Raw genomic sequence first — 25,801 nt, 5'->3', positions numbered from 1 at the left:
CACAGATACAGTGAGCAAAGAGAATAAATTTATGCTCTCTACGTACCACGAGCGTATGCACGCTTACGCACGCTAAACGCAGGCGCATTCCCACATTTAGTTCAGCGTATGCTAGCAGAGACGCAAAAATAAACTCAGCCTCTAGTGGCGCCATCTGGTTGTCAAAACGGGAACCATTACGGTCAACAAAGCGACTCTCTTAGGCCTAACAGCGGCAGAGTCGTCACTCTAAATAAAAAATAAAGCAAATTTATCACTTATACGTTTTCTTGTAGGCAAGTTGAGACGAAGCGAAATACCGGTGCCCCATTTATGACCAGTGAACGGACAGAAAAAGGCAGCAACAACGAGAATTCAGTCCGAAGCGAGGGGTCCGGCTTTGAAGGGCGCCGCCATGTTTGTTGTCATTCGAAGCAATGCTAGCAACCTTGGGCAACGCTCGAAGGCCCTCGAAATCTCGATAGAGTTCCGGGCTGCTCCGTCGACTCGATAGACTATTGACTCGATGGCCATTCAAACTGGCCGTGTAGCAGCGCTCGATCGCCTTCGAGTCGATAGACTATCGATTCGAGGGCCTTCGAAATGCCCGTGTGACAGGGGTATAAGACACGTCCCCCTCGCCCGTCGGCGTCGGCGCCACTCAAGAACACGCTCGAAACTTCGAGATGCGACCCGCGACCTCTGACCAATGAGGACGCGCGGCCGGTGAGAAGAGGAAAGGGAGACAGCACTGCCAATGCTGCGTGTATGTGCGCGCCTACTCGGGCGCGAACAACAAACAGACGGGAGAGCGAGCCTATAAAGAAGGACGCTGACCGCTATCAGTCAGTCCGGACCGCCGTTTAAGCTAGGGTGCCTCGATGCGCGCGCCCTCTTGGAGGGTGGTGCCATTCTTTGAAGGGGCGAACGCCGCCTCCGGAGCGGCAGCGGCCATTTCGCTCCCCACGCGTCGCCGCGGCTGCTTGGGAGAGGCACGTGCGCGGCGTTTTCTGGGACAAAATGCCCGGGTGTTGCGTGCCCCAGTGCACGAACCACTCACGAAATGAGTGGAAGATGTACCGGTTCCCTAAAGAACCGAAAAGACGGCTTCTCTGGCTCGTAAAAATCAAGCGCGACAAGTGGCAACCCACGGACCGCTCGTGTGTATGCAGCGTAAGTTATGCTTCTTCTGTATTCGTAGTTATTCTTTCATTTGCATGCTTTATACCGTAGCGTTTGTCAGTCTTGTATCCTAGATATCTGACGCATATGCTTGCGTGTTTAACTCGTTTATTTCTGGGCAACACGACATGCTTAGTTCTTATAATCTCTTGTTGTACATGTAGTACTGCGAGCGCGTAAAGATGTGCGCTCTTTGCTACCGGATCCTTGTGCAATTTCTTTTTTGTGCGCAGTGGAACGTAAGGGGAGCTCTAAGTTACCTTTTATGCTATGACATACAGAGCGCTTTGAGGAATTTTCTCGGCGTTGTATTCTTGTGCCGCTGTCCAACTCAGACGGTGTGCGTGCGTGCGCGCGCCCGTTTGTGTGTGTGTGTGTGTGAGAGAGAGAAAAAGAAATGAGGCGTATGACCAAGCAAGACGCATGTGTGGCCATGACAATCATGTCAGGACTCGTTATGACTAGTTTACTAACGGCTAATTGGTAGTTACTGCATGTATAAAGGCACGCTTAACTTGGTGATCGATATGTGTTTTGTGATCACGCTTGTCTAGACATTCGCTTTTCTTTCCCCATTCGATGACCGGTGAATTATCTGAACATCTGACTGGAGATGAGTGACGAGGATTTCATGACTACGGAGCCCTTTAACAACGGAAATTTCTTAATGGTGATGACAGGATCAGACGAAAGAGAAAGCTGTTTCATTGAAGCTCCACAAAATTTGTGGACAGCATGATCGAAAGCGGGAAGTCGTGAAAAATCCAGGATTGACTTACAGCATTACCTTCTTGCGCGCACATATATGAGTGCAACGTTTTATTTTTAAAGGAATTTCTTAGCTCACTGCCCATGTTCCACCTAGCAGCAAAGGCAAGAACCTTTAGTATCTTAACATGGGAAGCACACATCTCTTCAGTGTCCAATAATTTCCTCGCAACCTCCCCGTTTTTTTTTTTTTTTCAGAAAGAAGTCGACGGTCTTTTGCCTCTTTCTTAGTATATCTTAACAAGCACCTGAATTTCACTTATAACTGTTTGGGCATATCCCTGTTTGTGTTACTTATTTTTAGCTGTTTAGAATGTTAGTGTGAAGCCCTCTCAATTTAAACATTAATAAGTTTGTCTGATCATTGCATGTTTCTGTGTTACAGGCACATTTTGAAGAAAGCGCCTTTGAGCAGAATAGGGCTGACGGGTGGAAAAAATTGAAGCCCAATGCTGTGCCAACGCTTTTTTCCTTCAGAGGTATAATAAGCCACATATTTCTACATTAACGAAAGTTTGCAACGCTTCTTTCCTAATCCTATTGCTTCTTTAATTCTTAGCCTGATTGTTCTAACTTAGTACTGTAATGACCGGCCATTTGTAGACTCACGTGGAGCGATTATTTTTTTTTTTTCATCATACTGCAGACCCAGTGAAGGGTCCTAGCAAGAGGGGTAACAATTTCAGAACAAAACACAAAAGCATAAAGTGCAAAAACACGAACATAAAATTCACACAAATGTTTCTTCAGAGAATTAGGCGGCTCACATTACAGTAAGACTCTTCATACCTCCGGTCAATAGAATAGCTCGTTTTCATTTTTTACAGGGAGGTAAATCAGCCGCGCCTTCCGCCCAGAAGCATGATGCTGACAATTTTGCATTTTATTTAATTTTATGTCTAAACGTAGCAAGACTTGGAGCATGCTCGTTCGTAATGATAAAATAATGCACCATCTGATTTGCAGCATGTGTGGCCTCTCTTTTTTCAGCGATGCCTAAGCACAGGAAGCCGCCAAAGGAAAGGTTACAAGGGGTGCCTGCGGCAGCAGAGCAAAGGGGCACTCTGCAGCATCAACAGAGTGCTTCTGATACCACATCAACAGAAATTCAGGACCAATACGTCAACGACATGGCTGATATGCCACACACGGCAAATCAAGAACTGCAGCCATTGCCCAGTGACGACAGGGAGACGGCTCAAAGTCAGATGAACAACTCACCTCGCCCAAGTTCCATTCCAGAAACTTCAATACCCGCCACAGATGATTCCCTGCAAGTTGCCTGCGCACTTCGTGCAACCCGTGCAGAGAAGTGCAGTAACAGCTCATGTGCTACACTTAATAAACAGCTAGAGGACATGAAGAAAAAATACGCGAAACTTAGCGAAGTTCACAGCAAAACAAGTGCTACAAATAAGTCAATTAAAAGGAAGCTTCAAAAAATGGAAAAGGCCAGCGAAATGTTACGAAAAAAACTGAAGTTCCTAAATCAAGACCAAATGCGAGCCCTGTCTCGGAACAGCAACAAAGGTTCCACCTGGTCGTCCAAAACAATTAAACAAGCCCTTCAGATCAAATTTGCGAGTGGAACTTCAGGCTACGAAACCCTAAGAAGACTTGGGTACCCACTGCCTTCTAATAGGACTCTTGTCCGTCGTCTTCAGGGACTCAAGTTCCTACCAGGAATCTTAACTGAAGTGATTGACGTTCTCAGAGTAAAAGCAGAGGGCATGGAAGATATTGAAAAAGATTGTGTGCTTTATCTCGATGAAATGGAAATTGCACAAGGGTATGACCTCGATCGTGCTGAAGACATTGTGTTTGGAGGGAAAACATTTCCAGCAGTTCCAGATGAACCTGCATGTCATTGCTTAGTGTTTATGGTCGGAGGATTGAACACAAGGTGGAAGCAGGTAATCGCATACCATTTTACAGGAAGCTCTGTCGACGGGGGTCTGCTTAAGAGTTTTGTTCTGGAAATCGTGCAGCTTTGCGCTGACATTTCTCTTAGAGTGCTTGTGGTAACCTCTGATATGGGAGCGTCCAACAGAGCTATGTGGCGCGAGTTAGGTTTTTCTAGCCATAGGAATTCTAACACTGTGTGCTCAATCCCTCATCCGATGCTTCAGGGAAAGGAACTCTTTTTCACTGCGGACGCGGCTCACGTGATAAAAAATATCCGAGGTCAGCTTTTAAACTCTATTGACTTTACGCTGAGCGATGCAACTGTCTGCCAACATAGCTTACCCTCAAACAAAGTCAAGCTGGAGCACGTGCGCGCTGTCGTAGAATACGACTCTAGCAAAGAGCTGAAAATTGCACCCAAACTTTCTGAAGCTCATGTCAGCAAAGGCCACTTCACAAAAATGCAGGTCGGCATAGCAGTTCAGTTCTTCAAGGAATCCCCAGCCGCCATTCGTTGCCTAATAAGAGAGAAAGTGCTCGAACCAGAAGCTGAAACCACAGCATGGTTCCTGGAGCTCATCGCAAAATGGTACAAACTGATGTCCTCACGACATCCGTCAGTTGCACTTAGTTGGCAAGATATGGCAAAGTACCATGAAGCCTTGCACATGTTGCGCCTGGCAGTGGACACAATTCAAGGCATGCAGATGGGCAGCACATCCCAGTGGAAGCCCTCACAGGCAGGTCTCATGATTGCAACAACAGTTGTCCTTCGTTTGCAAGATATTGTGCTTAAAATGGATGGCTACAAATTCTTTCTCACCGGGAGACTGCTACAGGACTGCCTGGAGAATCTTTTTTCTGTTGTGCGTCACAGGAAACCCGTTCCAAACGCGTATGACATGAAATGTGCTTTGAAACTTGTATGCGTCAGTCAGTTTTTGCACACACCAGCAACCTCAAGCTATGAAACGGATGATTCTGAGTACCTGCTTGATATGATTTCACAAGGAAAAAAAGAGTACGTTGGAGATGTTGAAGAGGAAATTGACGATGGGGAAATTCTGTTCATTGAAGCACTGACTTCAATTGAGTGCAGTATTTTGCATCATATTGGCAGATTTGTTGTGAAAGGAATTTTGAAGAAAACGAACTGCGAGCAGTGCAAGGCTGCAATGCTTGGCTCGACGAACCATGAGCATGCATATTTAACTGCACTGAAAGAGTACGTCCAAGATGGTGAGAACTTGTGTTATCCGAGTGGTGCGGTTATGAGCCTTCTTCAATCCTGCGAAGAGCACTTTAAAGGAATCACGTCCTGGACAGACAATCTGTTCACCTTTAAGTCCCCTCTAAAGGCTGTCACAGAATATTTAAACAAGAACACACGATTCACTATGGAGGCTTGTCAGCAACACAAGGATTCTCTGGCAAACATACTGATATCAAGTTATGCAAGAGTACGGCTACGCATTCACCTGCGTCAGCTCGAAGCTGCGAGAGTCAATGGGCATGGAAGCAAGACATGCGCTGCAGTTAATTTGCAGTGAGTTGTAGCGCTTGTTTTTGACATTTTAAGGTTTCCGACCAAATAAACAAGCTATCACATCGGAAATCGCTAATTATCGGATGCAGTTTCTTTTTTCATTGTTCAGAAACCGTGTGGCTGCTTTATTTTAGCGGCATCGATATCTGATTTATAGTAGTGAGCAGTTTACATTATATTGCTGCATAAGATATGCTAAACAGGGCTTATAGTCCGTGACTGCGTGAGTCAAAATTTAATGCTATAGAAACCATATGTGTGAAGCACCAAGTAATCTGGCATGTATTAAAAAGTTTGTTTATCTCCATCTGCATATCGAAAGTAACGCGAAAGAAAGGAAAACGAAATTCAGAATAGCTATGGGAATGCTTTTCTGAGCATAAAATAGCCGTAAAGTACTATATTGTGTAATGTAAAATGAAAGAACATGCCTATATGTATACTCAAGCTTAACACAAAAATGTTCCAGAAGTCGTTTATTTTGTAGTATTAGCGAGTAATGCTCCGCAAAAATTATAAATCACGTTTGAAACTACAAAGAAACATTAAAAGTGGCCCGGATGTGTTCGCTGGGCGGTATATGGCGCTCGGCTGCACGGGCGCGACACAGCCGAACGGGGATCACTGGCGTGCTGCAAATTGATATAGAGGACCCAAAGAATCATACGCCACTGGAAAAAGTGGATGTTGGTCACACAGTCGAACAAATCCTGAAAAAGAGCAATGCAAGTGCAAAGGATATATTCAGTTCAAGATGGAGTGTAAGCAGTTTCTAGTCGCAGTGACAAAGAAGGTCCTTGAGAAGAGCCCCTCGAGGTTCCCAGTGGTTAGAGGCCTTTCCTCGCTTGACCCTCGCAAATGTGCTGCAGGCCTAATGAGTGCCTGGCAGGCCTCAAGAAAGTGTTGGAAGCACTCATTGCGGCAAGGAGGCTGACAGATCAGCATCGAGACTCTGTACTTGCAGAGTGCACGGAGCTGTTGCAAGAAAAACATGAACTGCGACTTTTCGAGAAAGCCACCAGTCTGGACACCTTTTTTAGTGAACTTCTGCAGTTCAATGCTTCTTATGCAGAGCTGTGGAAAGTTGTAAAATCTTTGGCTAAGCCATGGTGAGGCAACTGTTGAGAGAGGCTTTAGCATAAACCGACAGATCTCTGTAGAGAACTTGAAAGGCCTCTCTTACATCTCACAACGAATTGTGTGCGATGCAGTAGAAAAAGCAGGTGGTATCTTTAACATTATCATCACAAAAGATTTGAGGAAGGCGGTATCAGCTGCAAGGCATCATTATAGTGCTTACTTGGAAGCCCAGAAAAGGCTGGAACAAGAACGTGTCAAGCAGTCAAAAAAGCGCTGTGCTGAGGACCAGCTTGACAGCCTCAATAAAAAAAGGAAGATACTGGAAGCAGCTATTAGCGATCTGACTGCATCAGCAGACGACTATGCTGAAAAGGCGGAAGCAGCCAATGACCTCACTTACATAACCAAATCAAATTCTATGAGAAAAGCAGGAAAGGTTAAGGCTGAGCAATTATTAAACCTGAACAAAGAGATTGAGGCAAAGCTTCAGGAGGTCTCTTGAACTTTCCTTGGTGTGTCTTGAAAGGTATGTTATTTTACATTGAGTGCAATAAAGATATTTATTTTTTGAAAATACTTTTGTGTTTTGAAACTACGAAATACACCTTCGTAGCAAGTCCTTGAAAACCTCCTAGAAGGGCCTTGAAAGTCCTTGAATATCCTTGAATTTTTTTCTGTATAGCTTGTACGAACCCTGGTGTACTCTCCCCAGGGCTGTACTGTTCTTTTAAATCGCAAACATGCATTCCTCTTAGGCTTTGCACTGGATACCTGAAAGAGCATACCATCTGTGCCAGTGCATGAATGTCGAGAATTTTATAAATTTTTGTAGTTTCTTGTTTTATCAGTGTTTGTGAGGCGTTTGGATGCTTTTTGAAGTCCAAGTGAAGTCTGACTTTTGCTTGCACTCAGATGTGTCTTAAAGGGGCTGCGAAACACTGCTTGGGGGGATACCGGCTATACTTCAGGTGGATTCTTTATGTCACACAGATGCTGACTTATAAAGAACTACAGGAATCGATGCACAGGAACGGGAGTTATTCAGTGAAGAAATTTCAAAATACAATTCAAACAAAACGCTGCCCTCAACTCGATTTTGGCAGGGTTTCCCACTCCTATTTCGCTCTCCCGATGACGGCACCTGGCGCAACCAATCAAAACAGCCTGCCAGAGCACGTCGCGGAAGTTTGCACTCCACGGTTGCCTGCGCTCCGTAACTCGTTCTTGCTGAGACTGGCAGCGTCATTTCCATGCCAGAGCCCCTGGTGGTGTTTTTATATTTTACTTGCTTTGCAGGGCGTTTATCGAAGACAAAAAAGTTTTTTTTTGTTGATCTAATATAAAACGCAGACAGGTGACAAATGTTTCTCTATTTATTCACACAATTTGCAGTATATTTACTGTTTGTACAATCATCAAGCTCGCGCCAGGTGATGTCATATCCGCTGCTGAAACCCGCCACTGTGTGGGGACACCATCAGAGCCATGAATTTGTTTTTTGGAGGACATTAAAATATTAAAAAACGGAATATACGCGGTATTACCGACGCTAATAGCACCATTGTAACTTACCGTACGCGATCAATAGGCAAAATAGTCAACTAAGATAGTGTCTCTGGGCCCCTTTAATCAGGGGTTGACCTAGCAAGAGCCCAGGCTTTTGCTTTTATGTTCTGTACGAGTACTGCCTCATGTCTGTCGGTGTGTCACTGGCATGTCCTTTGATTTTGTGCAAAGTGCTGCTTTCAGCATACTCTGATGTACCTGAGATTTTCCCTTTTTTTCAGGCACCTACTTGAACGCAGAGAAGAAAGTGAAGAAGTACCAATACAACTCTGCAGTAGAGAGTTCTGCAGTTTCTGGTAATTGAAAAGATATAAATTTATAAATAAATTAATGGAGGAAGAGTATCTCAGAGAAAAAGAATGACCATATTTACTCGCATAATAGGCGCGCTTTTTTTTTCAGAAGACCTGGCTCAAAGTTCAGGGTGCGCCTAACTCGGGGTAAAATTTCCGAAAATTTTTCGTCTGGCATTCTTGCACTTTAAAACTGAACATACCATATAAACGCATACGTTTAAGGGCCTTACCATGGTTTCCCGAAGGAAAGATTAAATTAAAAAAAAAGCTTTTTTGTAGCTGTCGAAGGAACAGGTACAGCAACTAGAATTCTAGGCACTGTAGCACGGGCACACGGGATCTGTGGTAGCGTGTTAGTTTATTGTAATTGTAGCTTTTGTGCGCCACTGCCGAGCACTGCAATTTTTGCACAATGGGCAAGCACCTTAATAGGTACACGGCTGGGAGTTTGCTCTCAAACACAGGAAGTGTGCAGCGGTCCTGAAATCGACGTGGCTGATTAGTGCAGCAGTTGCGACTGTGGCGTGCCTAAATTTACGTATGCGACTCCTATCGCCGAGGTTTTTGGAGTCCTAAGTCAGGAAGGTTTCCGGCAGATGAAGCTTTCCAAACAGACGTTTAAAGTGAGCATCCCTGTAAACTGTGTGCGGCTATTCTACGCGATGTCGTCGTACGTGCTGTGGGTCCGCAGCAGCTGCGACAGCAGCAGCACTAGTGAGGACTAGTAGTCAGTTGAGCTGTTAAAATAAGCTCGGGTTGTGGAACGTGCACGAGTGTCTTCTTTCTTCACCTGAGATGGGGGAGGTGGGAGGGCGTTGGCTTGCAGTCGTGTAAATACAGTATTGATCACAGTGCAAAGTTCTGGGTGCACCTAATATGCGAGTGCGCCTATTACATGAGTAAATATGGTATTAATGAAGTCTCATTTACGAAATCTTCATGGAACATGTGGTTCTGTGTGCCGATCCCAGTTATGCCATTTAATGCTATGTAAAAGAAGTTCTTGTGCATATGATTATTATGTTGCGAGTTTTTTGTCTGCAGCTTTTAAGATTATTTTACTGCTCCAAACTTGCTTAAATGGATGTCATTAATTTGTCGTGATAGCAAGGAATGTAATAAGGGCAAATTTATCATCTTGCTAATCACATAACTTGTGGAAATGGAAACAAGAACTTCCTTTCTCATTTCTAAACTGACCACTTGAAAACCTTGACAGAAATTTTATGACAGCCAGCACAACGTATTACTCGTATTGCATTGTTTACAAGGCAGTGGTATGCATTTTGTAAGTTGCTAGTTAGTTAGTTAGTTATATTGATTTTAATGGCGCAAAAGCAACTGAGGCTATGATGCGCCAAACACAAGGTTAGAGTTTTTGTTAAAGGTGAAGCTTTCTATGCTTAGAGTTTGTTTAAAACGCTGGCTTCCTTGAGAAACCTAAAAATACAAGAGATGTCAACCAGTGCTCGATCACCTAAAAGTAACATGGGGTGTAATAGAAGTCTTTCCCTATAAAATGTTGTAAAATATTTCTTTCTTAGTTCTTCTAGCTTTATACATGAAATTAAAATGTGGTTCACCGTGAGTTCAGCACCACACATGTCACAGAGAGGTTTGTTCTGTTTGGATTTTGTAAGTTGCCTGCAGTGAAAATTTCTTTAAAGCCAATGAGAACAACATTGCATTGCATATACTGTAAAAGCTTGTTAATTTGAACCTCAAGGGACCAAGAACATAAATAGTTTAAATGTCTAATGACCTTGAAAAAACTTGAGAAGTTCTTCCATGACAATAAACTTAATTTGTAGGACTAGGTGATCGGTTCCCAGCTTTTCAGATAACGGCTTGGCACTGACTAGTTTTTCATGTTTCCATTAATTATTTATTGTGGGCAAACTGTTGAGAGTGTTTAAGTAGAATTGCTCAAGACCACAAGGGCCTTCCTGGTATTCTGTGCGGTTCAACACGGTGCGCTGCACTGCTGCTGTGTCACACCCCTCACAAGTGGCACCGTCAGCGGTGAGAAGACTTCACTGCACAAACAGGAAATGGCACATGACAAGCGCACAGTTTTAGCTACTCTCGAAAGCTACTCTGCAGCATGGAATTCATCTTGCCATGCCAGTCATACCGGTTCGATATAATATAACAATTCCTTCCTGAATTGGTTCCACTTTTGACTTTCCCATCCTTTGCCATTCACTGGAGTGACGCCATGCCCTAGGCTTCAGCAAATAACCAAGAGTGAATGAGGGGCGTGGCGTCTCTACAACCAATGAGCAAATGGGGAAATTCAAAAATGGATTGGGATTGGTTTTGGAATCATTATATTATACCACCCCTGTATGTTGCCTTCAATCAGGGGCCCGTTCAAATAAACCGGTGCAAGACCCATAGCATCTGAATTAATCATCGGTATGGCACCATAGACATACTGTATTTATGTAACGCTACCACGATAGTAACACAGTGGTTGACTTTGTGTACACAAAAGAGGAAAAAAAGAGTGTGATAGTGATGCGAGAAACGAGGCTGAAGTTCGACAAGATTTACTAGCAAGTACAAAAAAATGGCTTTCCTGTGGCTCATTTTCATAGAAAAGTAAGGACGTGCCTGTACAGGAGTTGCTACCAGCGTTACCACTGGAAAGTTTTGCATGCCCCTTTTGTCATGAGAGTAGTGAAAAAGATCAGATAAGACCAATATGATAATCAAGGATTCCCGCCACGCTGTCGCTATGTCAACTTCTTTTCAAAACTGAAACTTCTCGCAGTCTCTCAACCACGAGGGTGAGCCTTCCGAATGCAAGTATCCTTGGCAGCATTTAAAAGAGCTATCATCTAATGCTTGGAGCCGCTGTAAAATTTCGTGAATTTGATGCTAGCGAAAAGTCTGTCGGGAACTGAGGAGAGCAGCGAGGGCACCTTTTCGGGTGCAACAGCAGCATTAAGCTTTCCGTGCTCCGGAATCTGATTACTAGCGTTAGCTTGTGACATCAGTGGTGCTGCAGGCGTTATAGTGTTCACTGAACTTTAAAAGATCAAAAGAATGGCCTTTACAACCTTGTGTGTTGTACTGTGTTTCCTCTGGAAGGTGCATGGAATTTGCGCTCAGTGTGCTAAGGAGCCATCTCTGGTGAATAGGTTCTCGCTGCTTTGCTGCTACTCTGATACGTGAGGTGCCGTGCCGCCGCCTCAGCTAAGCACTTGTGGCTCAGACTTTCTGTTGGTAAGCCAATGCGGTATTCTAACTTCATTTTTGTTTTCTGTTTTTTCGTTTCCTGACTTTTGGGACCGACTTGCCCTGCGTCTTCAACAAACATTTGCATAAATTTGGCATAGTATAAATTTTTCTTTTACTTATACTCAATTATAATGTAAGGGCAGACTTTGTATTTTCACTTTTGGTTAAAAACTCGATACATTTCAGCAAATACGGTAAAGCACCTTTGGCCAAGACTAATTGAGGAAAGGAAATGGCGCAGTATCTGTCTGGCATATCTTGGCAGACACCTGAACCCTTGCAGTAAGGAAAGGGAGGAAGGTAGGAGTGAAAGAACAGAGAGAGAAAGAGGTGGCGTAGTGGAGGCCTCTGGAATAATGCACAGCACACGGGCGCCTCTTGCATTTAGCCTCCATCAAAACGCGGCCGCTGCGGTCGGATTCGAACCTGGGTACTGCGGCTCAGTAGACATTACCACTGAGCCACCGCGGCGGGTAGTCTAAGTCGGCAGTTTCAATTTTCTGGGTTTCTGAGTTCAGGGGGGTCGAAACAATGAGCTTTTACTGTATTACGTAATGAGCTTTTACTGTATTACGTAAGGAGACAGGCTTATTTTTGCATGTAATCAAATGGCATTTTTGGAATCTGCAATAAACATGTATTCCTTAAGATTTCATAAGTCAATTCATTCACAAATTTTGGTCGAAGATCCTCTTTCTTGTAATGTGCAACGTGTATGCTTACCCCCCTTCTGTCTTCTTTAGGGGATGAATTGGCTGCCCGTGTGGAGCCTCCAGTTCAACTGCCATCGCCCCGTAAGCCATCACTAATTTTTGTGTTCAGTTGTAGAGTTGAATTCTTTTCACACAGCCTTTTGGCACTCACTTTCTTGTAAGAAGTGTGCTCATGTATTATGTTGGCAAGAGTTGGATAGAAGTGTGAATTTGAACTAAGGGAGGGATGAAGGACTCCATGTGCTGACTGCTTTAACAAGAGGTAGTTAAGCGCCTTCATCAAATTGCAGATGAGGACAAGTTTTCCGTCTCAAAAACAGTGGTCAGTGTGCTGACGCTTTCCTCCCCTTTAAGTTTGCACTTATTCCTGGTTAGTTCTGCCAAAGGAAGCTTGGAAATTCATCTGCCATTTACCAGTAGCACTGTTGTTAATTGCAGATTTTCACATTGTTTGCATTGCCACTAATGCTGCATTTCTTGTTTGCCTTCAGCCTCATTCTGCAATGCCCAAAGGGATAAGGAGGGAGACGAGCAAGGAGACATTGCAGAAGCTGAGGCCACCAGCCATCAGGCCGCTGATCGTGAGGCTCTTAACTTTCATTACTCATATATTATATATGTCACCTTTTGGAGTACTAAAGCTTGATTTGCCAGGTTTCAAAATTTGTGCATTATGAATAGCTGCTGCTGGTGCAAACACTTGCTGCAGCATTTTTTTTCCTTTTCTTGCACTTAAGAGTTTGTAACACCTAGAGCCGATCACACACGGTTCTGTACTGCAATGGAGCTGGGAGGAGAACTCACAGCACTGGCATGCTTGGTTTTCCTACAGCATTTCGTAGTTGTGAGCAAAAGAGGAGAGACCACGCCAGTGACGATGATTATGATTTTTCTACTTATAAGAGCGTGCCTGGAGGGAGTGTGTGGGCAGACAAACCTATTTGGTCGGGTACCATATCTATATCTTGAAAACAGGTGCTGCACAGTGAGAAAACGCTGGCTCGTAGTTCTGTCTGTTCGCGTGGTTTCTCCTCTTCTGTACTGGTGCAGACAGAAGTAAACGGAGCGTGCTGCACAAGAAAAAACGGAGCGTGCAGCACTGCCTCGCTGAGCCGGACGAAAGCTTAAAATCGCCAGGCGCATGTGCACATCCCTAACCGGTGCAACCCTCCCATTGCTTTGCTTGCCTTGCTTTTGGCCAGTGTCAGTGTTGCACTATTGATAGTATGATCTGATGGTTGGGCCCTTTGTAATGAGTGAGCATTTTGGAATGTGCAGACTGCTGCCTTGCTTTATCTGAGACAGCTGTAGGCATGTTTCTGCAGCAAATATCCAGTGTGTTTCGAAGTTTTGTTGCCACTGGAACTCGACTGCGTGTCTCTGTCGACCAAATATGCTCGAAACAATCAACATGTCACCATAGTTTTGGGTTGGTTTGATATAGTTACCATTTATTTTCTGCCTTGTTTCTGCATGGCGCCAATGCAGCAGCAATGCATGCTCCCTGTACATCTCTCCTGCAGCACATTGCTCCTGCACTGGAGCGTGCTGTAGTTGCTGAGCTTAAAATAAGGTGAAACTCCCGCTCTTGGCACCGGTTGTAGTGCATTCCAGCGTCGCCAGGATAGTGCTTGGTTGCAATATGTATACTGTAAAACAGACTGATGTCTGTATATAACCCATCGCAGTTAAGCTCTCTAGCTCGGACAGAGCAGTTACAACTGCTGGCTGGAATCTGTCGTGGTTCATTTTACGATTAGTGGGTGCACATGAGTGCGTGGGCCAAATCGTGCTCGGGTGGCACACACCAGTGACGCACCCGAGCTTTGCTCCGCACATGAGAGCATGATATGCAGCCCACTGTCTCGGTGGCGTTAAGGTAAGGCGATAAGAGCAGGTTTCAGTGCAGGAGAGACAGGGCGTATGCATTATTGCTGCTTCGGCACCCCGCAGGAGCAAGGCAAATCATCAGTGTGACTACAGTAAATGAATTCGAAACTGTGGCGGTAAATAGAGTGCTTCAAGTGTGTTTGGCGCAATTGAGTGTCCAAACAACAAAACTTCGAAACACGCAGGCTGTTTCCGGCACAAATATGCCTACAGCTGGCTCAGACAATGCTTCTTAGTGGCAGCGTTGTCCTCGCTGGTTCTGCCATGTCAAGGCAGTGGTCAGCGCATTGTGAAATGCCTGCTCGCTACAAAGGGCGTGACGCTCCCATCCTAATCATCATTAGCGCAACACTGACGCTGGTCGAATGTGAGGCAAGCTAAGCAATCAGAGGGTCGCACTGGTTGAAGCCTGCATATGCACGTGGCAATTATTAGCACTCAGCATTAGCATTAGATATCAGCACTTTGAGGGTACAACATATACAATGATGGCAACATCCCTGGCATAAACAGTAAAACCGAATTAGTTCGAAGTCATCAGGACTGCAAAAAATATTCTAATTAACCGGGTTTTCGATTTAACAGACCTGAGCAAAAAAAAATGGACGCAGACAAAAATTTTGTTGCGAGAATGTGCTACCTTTGTGATTACATTATAATTACCTACGAAAGGTTGACTCTCCAGCTCGTAGCCCTTGCTGGCCCTCCCCCCAAAAAAGGTCATTGCACACCCTAGCCCTGCATGCTTTGTCCCACCGCTGCATTTTATTTTGTAGTTTCTCACTGGATAGCATCGCGGCGCACGCGAAACTGAAAGCAACAAATGTGTAACTACGCAATTACAAGGACAGCAGTCTGAAGCCACTGGAAATAACAAGCAAAAAAGCGGCGTTCCACACTCGCATGTGGCCTCAATGACAAGCAACAAACTAAACTACGATTCTGTAGTTTCATACTGCGGTGCGATGCACACCCTGGATATTAACGGTTGTAAATGTGCCCTTGCACTACCTACCCCTTCCTTGTCCAAGGAAGTGATCGCCAGCGCACATGAGCTGGGTAAACAGCGCACAATTTGAATTTTCTTCACAGGAACTGAGTAGCATGCGAATTAGCAGCTTTTTTTTATGTAAGGAGCCCCATGCATCCTGCTGGTGAACAGGCACCAGCACGGGGCGCGTACTACCTGGTGCTCGTCCAAACAACCTTAGACACCGTTGATAGATGGTCTCTGTGTGCAGGTCGATCCCGAATTTTAGAATGATCGTAATTTGAAGGTTGACCTAACCCTCCTATCATGGCACACTACTCAAAGAAACGGCGCAGGGCGGCAATGTGTGGAGTCAACCTGTCGCGGGCACATCAGAATGGTCGCATTGTGAAGCACACACTGACGATGTTAGGGAGATGCTTTGATGCCAGCACCTCTTCTAGATGCTGTCTTGACCACGACCAGGCTGGAGATGAGCGACAAGCATGCGCACCACTGCCTCTAGCTTGGCCATGTCTTGACGAAGCGTTGGAGAGCCTGTCACGTGGAAGATGGTACACTAGCCTGCGTTGCAGTATAACATGTCCTTTTCTCTGAAGGCGCATGCTTCAGCGGTCCACAAGTCGTAGCTGATTCGTTTTTTTGCTGAGAGTACTGGAACTGGGGTGCTTTGCATACTGAGCATTGGCATTACTAATCGGTAATGCTTAGCAGCGCTGCCTCACGGCTGGAAGTGGCTGTCACTTCATCGGTTTGTGGCAAAATCAGGATCGGACATCCTCGCATGGCATCTCAGATCATCAAATTAACCGGGCTAATGCATGCCGCTGCTTTGAATTATATGATCAGATTTGCAGTATAAATAATGGGATTGCAGAAATTCTTCAAATTATCTGTGATTTCAAACCAACAGAGTTCGAATTATTGAGGTTCTCCTGTATGCGGAGGTGTCACTGTCTCATGTGCAGAAGCCTTCTCTGACTTAAATGTTTGTTCCAGCGATCACTCTGCGGGTGCTGCACCTTCTGTTGGAGGTGCGCCAGCAGCTGCATCATAATTCACTGCAAAATGAAAAAATATTGCAGAAGCTGGCGGCACTGGAGGCAGCGAACGGGGCCCAGGCTGAATTTCAGCCTCCTTCAGCCCCAAGTGTGGAGCTGCCCACCCTACCCGCATCTACCGTTGAGGAGTTGGAGGCAGCGGAAGCAGCAGTACAGGATTCGGGCGTGGCCGCTGCTGTGTTAATCTGCTGTTTGTTTAGTTTTTTGTAGTGATTGAAGTGACCAGTGATAAACGTATGTCGGTGTGTTGCTTGTTTTTCCTAGTTCTATTAACAAATAAGTCGCCCGCCAAGATTAGTTGGATGCAGTAGTTAGTAATGATGCTTTTCTTACCCATAATCCCTACTTAATGTGGCATGTGAATATACACATTAACCCTTCTGGTCAGGTATACAGTATTGTTCATCTTTATCGTGAATACTTCAAAACATTTTCTCGCCTCAACCGCTGCCTCGTTTGTGGTAAAACTGTGGTAACCGTGCTGTGGTAACTTTTGTCCCGTAGCATGTTACAATGATACTTACTTGAATAAGCCGCAAATGATGCTACTCTGTAATCGTTTGCACTGAAATCCACGAACTGAAAGCCGCCAACGCCGGATTGCCGCGAAGGGCGGCAGTGGCGCCGTCGAGGGACCTGCGCAGCTTGTAATGTTGATCTCGGCGCTCTTTGCGTCGTGGCGCATTCCTCCGTAAACAACAGATGACGCCACGAACACCGTTTTGTGAAAACCTAGGGTTGCTGGCTTTCAGTTCATCAGTTTCGAACCAAAAGATTACGGGTTTGCGTCATGTGCGGCTGAACCAGGCAAGTACTGTTGACAAATTTACTGCGAGACAAAAGTTACCTGCAATACCCAAATTCAGTGCGCAATTTCAGTATAAACGAGCCAGCACTTTAGGCGAGAAAATGTTTTAAAGTCTTCGCGATAAAGATGTACAATACTGTACTTTCCCCACTGACTGCTTCACCAGTCAGTGTTCGTTTAGGTCTTTAGCTCCTCGCAAAGAAAGGGAGTGGCATGTCATGATTTGGTTACAAACACTTATTTGAAGCATTTTTTTTTTCAGCTTCGCTAGGGCTTCAGTGGAACTGCGTCTCCATTCTATTTTGTTTTCTGTTTGGTGCTGACAGGTAGTTACTACGGTTGAAGATATAGTGTTATGACCAAAAAGAGGTCGTGTCGCATTTCTTATATTTTTGTAGCAGAGGAACCTGGTCCGCTTGGGTGGACGGTCCTTGCGGGAGGTGGGGTCCAATATCATGACGGGCATCATGGGTGTGAGGGTGCAGGAGCAATTTAGCCTTCATGGACGGAAAGGCAAGAAGGCGTTTATCAACATGACGCTGTGCAAGGTGGTGACAGGTATATTTGATTTTTATTTTCTATTCTTCTGCTGCCTGTAGACAGTACTACGTGCTGGCACATATTTCAAGGGTATGCGAATATTCCAGCAGTTTGAATAGTGAAATGAGCACCCTCCTAGATGTGGGATTATTCAAATGAATCAAACGTGTTTGCTCAAAATTGTTCATAATGTTGTCAACTGCTGGAATGCTTTCAAATATTTGGCACAATGTTCGAATAAGGCCTGCTGTATTTTCAGCTGTTTCAAAAACGGCGCCTACACCAATGCCATGAGCAATTCTGACGCAATTCATATGCATCGGACGAAGAGTTCAGTGCGACAGCATGGCCCATTTGTGTAGCAGTATACACAGGACTCGTACATGGCCTTGAAATCTGGACGGCACATAGGGGCTCAAGCAAGCTCAGAAAAGCATGCTTTGATGGCAGATCTTTGAGGCGATGGCTCATATGTAGCAGGCGCCCATCTTTTGTTCAGAGGTGCTGCCTCAATTTTATTCTCATCAGTCAAAAATAGCCCGTACATATAACGCTATGCTTATAGATGTAATATGCTGACCTCATGTTGCAGCCACTTAGAGGAGATTAGGGTTGCACCTTTTATCTGCTGGGATGTTAGCCTTTAGTATTGTAACACAGCACCGTCACTGATGCTATATTTGGCACGATTCTCATTTTGTACGAATATTAGAACAAGTAGTGAATATTAGTTTGATTCCTCTTGTTAAGAGTGGACAACGTGGTCCTGGGAGGCGGGTGTGACTCATCGCAAAGGAAGGGATATGACGAGGCTTGGCGCCGGCGGCAGAAGCATAGACGACGACGGACGGGGTTGTTGCACTCCAAATCACCGAACCTCCGAACCGATCGAAGGACGCTGTGTCCCACGGGCCTGGGAGAAATTACTGTCAGACGAGTGTCGTCGTTAGGCAAAGATGCGGCGAGAGCTTGCGACAGCAGCAGCAACAGTGGAAGCAGAACTGCACAGGAAGCACGGCGGAAGCAGCGGTATACGTTGGTCGAGTCGGTCTTTGGGTCACCGGACGAGGTGATGCTACACAAGGTCACGCCAAGCGAGGCTGCTAATTGAAAGACGCTGTGTACTCGAAGAGGTCTCGTGCTTCGGCCATCCGGCGGGGGAAATCGAGGAGGTCATTCACCTGCGGGGAGACTTCGGGATTCTCCTTTCCTGCGGCGGCAACGCACAGAAGACTAGCCCCAGTGGACAAGGCGACACCTCAGTGTTTGTTGGTGTTCCCCTTCCATCCCCCGAGCTGTGAGAGAGCGAGAGAGCTTCAGCACCGCCCCGTGCCGTGGGTGGTACCGCCAGCGTCATCAATGGCCCATCCGATTGGACAACGTTATTCGAACTAAGTTCCCCAGTCAGGGATCTGGGGAACGCGAACCGTATTTAACGGGATGTTGTTGTGTGATCGGAGCATTCGATTCGATTCTCATCTGTAAATATTCATCCGGAGCCGGGACCTGCGGGGCTAAACGAGTTAGTCATCTCCAGGACCCCTCCGTCTCCAACACTGGTTCCAGCGGTGGGATTGTGGCCCCATCTTTAACACTGGTGGCAGCGGTGGGATGGGCCGTGCGACATCATACTTTCTCCACAGGTGAGCGTTTTGGCTTTTGCTAGGGGATTCACCAGGCTGTAAGCTTCAGAGAATAATCTTGACTGGGAATCAGGGCTTTGTCGTTTGAGAGGGGTTATTCTCAAGACATTGTTGAGTTAGCAGAGCCAAAGCGGAGAAGCCGTTGTCATGGAACTAATGAAATTGTGGAGGTCGGACTTGCTGTTGACATGCGAGGAACTATCTTTTGAAGTGCCGAGCAAAATAACCAAAATTGAACTGTGCGAATTCATTCATGAACAGGTCAAGAATAACGATCAGCTGCTGGTAGATACGTGGAATTTGGTACAAGGGGAAAAAGCCCGCAAAGTAAAACCCGACCAGGAGGTTAAAGAGAAAGCCGATCGGGAGAAAAAGAAAGCACATAAGGAGGAAGCTGATCGGGAGTGGGAAAAAGAGAAAGAAAGAAAAAAATGGGAAGCTGAAAAGGCCGAAAGGGATCTAGAGCGTATACAGCTTGAAAACGAACTGCGAAGAAAAGGCGGTATTGTGAGAGCCGGAACTCCTGAAAGAGCAAGCGATGCTTATGAAATAGGTCCGCAGGCAAGACCCGCAAAGTCTGTGACCGTAGCCGAGTTGGTAAATCGCGACACCACGAGGGAAGTGGCAGAGAACGTGTGCAACCGGTACGGTAGTCCAAGGAAAGCCGCAGAATCCGAGACCGTGTCCAGTTTAGTTGGACGTAATGCTAAGAGAGCATTCCGAGATAGCGTCTCAACGACACGAGTGCGAGGATTCTCCTCCAAGTGAGGTAGGAGTGGCAATGGACAGCTTTGTCGGGACTGTTACGAGCGCAACCCTTTCAGTAGAGTCGATACAGGCGTCAAACCGGCAGGACCGCGAAAAGGGAGATTTTCCTATCGAGAAAGGTTTCGAAGTAGAAATAGCGGAAACCCCTTTTGAGAGTAACAACCGCGGTAAGAGCGAGTTGGGATGTCACAGTGGCTTCAGTGGCAAAGGCTCCGGAGAGTAATACTGGCACAAGAAGAGTGCGAGGCTGCCGAGGAAAAGGATAGCCATAAGAGCCAGGCTTCCAGTGAAGAGAACTCAGTCGTAGCTGAGCAGGGCAAGAGCCAGACTTCCAGGGAAGAGAACTCAGTCGTAGCTGAGCAGGGCAAGAGCCAGACTTCCAGGGAAGACAACTCAGTTGAAGCTGAGCAGGGTGACAGCCAGACTTCCAGAGAAGAAAACCCAGTTGTAGCTGAGCAGGGCAACAGCCGGACTTCCAGGGAAGACAACTCAGTTGTAGCTGAGCAGGGCAACAGCCAGACTTCCCGGGAGGACAACTCAGTTGTAGCTGAGCAGGGCGACAGCCAGGCGGGCTCAGTTGTAGCTGAGCACTGCAGTACAGAGAATGGCGCGCAGAGCGACAGCCAGGCGGGCTCAGTTGTAGCCGAGCACTGCAGTGCAGAGAATGGCGCGCAGAGCGACCTTCAGGCGGGCTCAGTTGTAGCTGAGCACTGCAATGTAAAGAATGACGCGCAGAGCGACAGCCAGGCGGGCTCAGTTGTAGCTGAGCACTGCAATGTAAAGAATGACGCGCAGAGCGACAGCCAGGCGGGCTCAGTTGTAGCTGAGCACTGCAGTACAGAGAATGGCGCGCACAGCGACAGCCAGGCGGGCTCAGTTGTAGCCGAGCACTGCAGTGCAGAGAATGGCGCGCAGAGCGACCTTCAGGCGGGCTCAGTTGTAGCTGAGCACTGCAATGTAAAGAATGACGCGCAGAGCGACAGCCAGGCGGGCTCAGTTGTAGCTGAGCACTGCAGTACAGAGAATGGCGCGCAGAGCGACAGCCAGGCGGGCTCAGTTGTAGCTGAGCACTGCAGTACAGAGAATGGCGACATTCAGGCGGGCTCAGTTGTGGCTGAGCACTGCAAGGTAGAGAATGACGCACAGAGCGGCAGGCAAGCGGGCTCAGTTGTAGCTGAGCACTGCAATACAGAGAATGGAGCGCAAAACGACAGACAAGCTGGAGAGGACAAACCCCAAAGGAATGAGCTGGGGATCTCAGGCGCAGTTTCAAGTCCGTCCGTCAGCTGCGTGGAACTGGCACTCTGCTGCGAAGGCACTGAGGCCAGTTTGGAATTTCAAGACAATTTCCGAGGTGCGACTGAGAAACTAGAGAGAGCTAGTTGCGATCAGGAGACGCACGCGGCACAGTCTAGGCGCAGAAAAAGGAAAAGGGCAAGAACCAAGAGGAAACGGATCAAATTCAAAGCCCTAAATTCGGTTGCGCGGACAGGTGCGAAAGAAAGAAATGCAGTAGAAGGAAAGGCGAGGCCTTCCCGCGTTGCAGCTCGCAGACTTGCAACTGCAGTTAAATGATCTGGAGACGTGTGCAGCTCGTTCGAAGGCTGACTGCAGCAACGGAAAAGGAAGTGTGCGTTTTCCGACCAGTACAGGCGCGAAGTGCTTCAAGGGGCATCGGCCTGTAAGAACGCCTAGACCGCGCCGTCGGGACAAAATCCAGTTAGAAAAAAAGCAAAGCAGCCCAAGAGATCAGAAAGCGCCAGGTTGCATGGCACTCAGCGCATGCGAACGCAGGCGTCGAACAACCGAAACGGCGCATGCAGGCGCGTTCGGCGGGCGCACTTGAGAGGGATTCATCCTTCACTTTTGGCACCCCGTTCTAGGAAGCGCGCAGGACGAAAGGGTGGCCGAGCTTCGTGCTTGGGGCGAGAGAAAGAGGCACCTTCTCGGGCTGGTCACTGCTCGTTGTCCAGAGCCAGAGTCAGTTATCGACATTGTAGGCGCGACCAAGGTTTTCGGAGAGCCTCGAGGGGGCGCGGAAACGACAGTGAGAGTCGGGGATCGTTTTTTTCTGCAGCCTTTTGTCACAAGTTGACCGCAGTACAATCAGTCAAAGCGCGACCCCGGCGGGCGCGTCTTAAAGACTAATCCTTTCAACTCGGCGGCGGGGAGTCAGCTTTCCCCCCCCCCGCGTGGCGATTTGAAGTAGCTTTTTTTTTATTCCTCTTTTTTTGTGTGTTTATGAAATCAGGCATGGAAAGGCTAATTTTTGAGTTAAAACGAGTTGATCGGAGGTTAGTTTTTTTTCCTTACCTTAGACAAAGGCTATGGCGTCACTGAGAGAAATCACAGGTGTCAATTTCCCATGCTACCAAGTGATGAGGGCACTCACAGGAGTGCAGCTCGCGTAGACGGAGATTTGATTCCTTGATTGACTGACACCTTACGAAAGGGAGCCTCACTGACGTACACTGAGATGACCTAAGAGAAAACTCTTGAAGGAGCCGAAAGGATGCGCGCGTGTCCCGACCTTTGCTTCGGACCGCTGCCTATGGTAAAGAGTTTAAGTCCAGTGTGACGCCAGTGATAGAGAGAGGACTAGGTGCTATTTTAACTCACATTGGCGACGGCCACGAAGAGCAGCATGTTCTGTACGTCAGCCGCAGGCTGACTTGTAGAGAAGAAGCCTTCAGCGTTTCAGACAAACAGCGCGCGTTTGGTTTAGGCGGCACAGATGCTGTCGGGTTACCAGAGTCACTTGAACGGCGCAAGGCTCATATTTGAGACTGATCATGGTCTGAAACATGCTTATGACAGTTTTGTCCCCCCAAAAATGGTCGCTTGCTTAGACGGAGTCCTGCTCTCCAAAAACAGAATTTCTCGATGCGTTTCAGGAACGGTAAACCGCACGGAAATGCTGATGGATTCAGCCGATTGTTGTAGACAGGAGTACTTAGTAGGACAACCTACCAACCAAACCTACTGTGTGTTTTTTTTTAAACCTTGGTCCAAGCAGTCCGCCTTTGGCAATTTCAAAGGGGATAGTTTGCGCTTTCTCGGCACCAAAATTACACCAAAATCCAATCATGTTTTAGTAAACATTTGTTGTCATTGTGGGAAGCCTGGTGGGTCTTTGGCAAATTCCGAGCGCTTGCTTGTGGGTCAGTGCCCTGTCTCGTGGAACAGTCCACTGATGCCATTCTTTGTTGAATGTTCGAGCTTGGATGCCATTTCTGGAAACCAGCCCTTCCACCCGACTCCGGCCTCATCTCTTCCTGCCCAGCGGTCGTGAACGCTGGCCATTCGAGATTTTTCGGGCCGCGGATGAACTGTTAAGAGTGGACAACGTGGTCCTGGGAGCCGGGTGTGACTCATCGCAAAGCAAGGGATATGACGAGGCCTGGCGCCGGCGGGCGGCAGAAGCATAGACGACGGACGGGGTTGTTGCACTCCAAATCACCGAACCTCCGAACCGATCGAAGGACGCTGTGTCCCACGGGCCTGGGAGAAATTACTGTCAGACTAGTGTCGTCGTTAGGCAAAGATGCGGCGAGAGCTTGCGACAGCAGCAGCAACGGTGGAAGCAGAAATGCACAGGAAGCACGGCGGAAGCAGCGCTATACGTTGGTCGAGTCGGTCTTTGGGTCACCGGACGAGGTGATGTTACACAAGGTCACGCCAAGCGAGGCTGCTAATTGAAAGACGCTGTGTACTCGAAGAGGTCTCGTGCTTCGGCCATCCGGCGGGGGAAATCGAGGAGGTCATTCACCTGCGGGGAGACTGCGGGATTCTCCTTTCCCGCGGCGGCAAAGCACAGAAGACTAGCCCCAGTGGACAAGGCGACACCTCAGTGCTTGTTGGTGTTCCCCTTCTCATCCCCCGAGCTGTGAGAGAGCGAGTGAGCTTCAGCACCGCCCCGTGCCGTGGGTGGTACCGCCAGCATCATCAATGGCCCATCCGATTGGACAACGTTATTCGAACTAAGTTCCCCAGTCAGGGATCTGGGGAACGCGAACCGTATTTAACGGGATGTTGTGTGATCGGAGCATTCGATTCGATTCTTATCTGTAAATATGTAGAATAAACCCTTCTGTACAGTTTCCTCGATAACGCAGTCCGACAACGTCATTCGGAGCCGGGACCTGCGGGGCTAAACGAGTTAGTCATCTCCAGGACCCCTCCGTCTCCAACACTGGTTCCAGCGGTGGGATTGTGGCCCCATCTTTAACACTCTTCAGTTTGGTTTTTAGCTAAGCTATTTGTGTTTGCTGTTGAGAAAGTACTGTCGCACGCCCCTAAATGTTGATTACCGAGAAGCAGGGGATGGACTAGGCTGAAGCGCTGGGATTTATTCGAAGGCGGCTGCCGGGGTCAATTGACCGAGGAGGCGGCAGGAAGAGGAGGTATGCCAAGGAGTTTAGGCAGCCCCTCCAACCTGCAGTCTCGGCAGCCACCGAGCCCAGCGCTGGCTCTTCCCCCTGCTTGCTCGCCCTGCCCTGCACCCCACCCGAGGCCCTGCCCTGCACCCCACCCCATGCCCTGCCTGGCACCCTACCCCAAATCCTGCCTCCCACCCCAAGTCCTGCCTCCCACCCAGTCCTTGCCCCCACCCAAGCCCTGCCCCGCACACCAGTCCTGCCCCGCACCCTTGCCCTGCCACGCACCCCACCCCTGCCTCGCACCCAAGCACAGCACCCCACCACTAGCCGTGCCCACCACCCGACATCGAACCCTGCACAGCACCCTACCGCAAGCCTGGCACCCCACTTCACCACGAGCCCGGCACTCCACCCGAAGTCCAGTCCCCTTCCTAACCCCTAGCCCTCCCTGCCTAGCGCACCTCACGCTTCAAATAAAGAATAAAGATTTTCAAAAATAACAGCGGGAAAAACGGGGATGAAGGGTAGAAAAACACAGGACAAGCGCTGCCCTGATCAGTGCTTGTCCTGTGTTTTTCTACCCCTCGTCCCCGTTTTTCGCGCTCTTATTTTTGTAATGTATCACCAACTCGCCCACTTGGCTATCGTGTTGAAATAATAAGACTTCATAGGATGCAACACTGCCGCTGCACAAAGCAGAAGAATAAAGATCTTATTTTGTAAATACTTTTGGTTGCCTCATTTCTTGCTTACCTTCCTGTGGGTTGGTAGGTGGAATTGTACCATATTTGCGAAAAGTAACCAGAGTGCATAGTTTGCATCACAGTTGTATAGGGGAACCCTTAATTCCCTAACGATGAGTTCTGGACGGTGAGGAGATGCTAGGGTTCTTACCCTACATATGTTTGTTACTCCATGCAAGAAGCCAGCCATGCAGCCTGGTTACTTTCGAAGACTAGATCGAAAATGCTGGTCAGTAGCCAGCGGCTGGGTTTGCAGTTGTGCCAGCGTTCGAACGCTGGATGCCATTATTCGAAAGCTGGAAACTAATGTTTGAAAGTTGGCTACCAATGCTTGAAAGTTGGATGCCAGTATAAGACCTTTGCTGGCCCATGCTGCAGAACGAACATCGGGTCTGCGTTGGCCGCTTGATCGGCCGAACGTTGGCCCAAAACTGGCATGAAAGTAGGGCCAATGTGTAAAGTGGTAGCGCTCGGCCCAAATGCCAGTGTAGGACCGATGTTCGTGCCAATTTTTGCCAACAGTTGCCCGACGTTTGGCCAATGCTGTTGTGCTGCCTGGGTTGCACCCCGACGGCCAAGTGATGTTCCCCTCACCGAGTGTGTCCAGCTGCTGACCAACCATTATTCACCAAAACTGTCAGTGATAGTTAGGGCCCGGAAATTTAGGCATTTGCCTAAACAAGCCTATAAATGCCTA

At 47.5% G+C, this 25,801-nt stretch overlaps 1 protein-coding gene and 1 pseudogene across 2 annotated transcripts; both read left to right on the top strand.

The window, feature by feature from the left end:
* The first annotated feature begins 884 nt into the window (after nt 1-884).
* On the top strand, nt 885-5,980 carry LOC149327478 (uncharacterized). Of its 2 annotated transcripts, none has more exons than XM_089563510.1 (3): nt 885-1,152; nt 2,315-2,408; nt 2,920-5,980. In XM_089563510.1, exons 1-3 carry the CDS (start codon nt 1,000-1,002, stop codon nt 5,382-5,384), a joined length of 2,712 nt encoding a protein of 903 aa, XP_089419636.1. In that variant the 5' UTR covers nt 885-999; the 3' UTR covers nt 5,385-5,980. The 2 variants fall into 2 exon arrangements, with proteins under 2 accessions (XP_089419636.1, XP_089419637.1); XM_089563511.1 differs by lacking the exon at nt 885-1,152 and having other exon boundaries at nt 2,122-2,408; nt 2,920-3,025; nt 4,444-5,980.
* LOC149327477 (uncharacterized) lies at nt 5,941-6,962 on the top strand (annotated as a pseudogene).
* The last annotated feature ends 18,839 nt before the right edge of the window (nt 6,963-25,801 follow it).

The sequence above is a fragment of the Amblyomma mixtum genome, chromosome 10 (genome assembly GCF_055824585.1).
Source record: "Amblyomma mixtum isolate Tamu chromosome 10, ASM5582458v1, whole genome shotgun sequence".
Taxonomy (NCBI): domain Eukaryota; kingdom Metazoa; phylum Arthropoda; class Arachnida; order Ixodida; family Ixodidae; genus Amblyomma; species Amblyomma mixtum.
The sequence above is the reverse complement of the archived record's forward strand: the minus strand, read 5'-3'. Positions and strand labels throughout refer to the sequence as shown.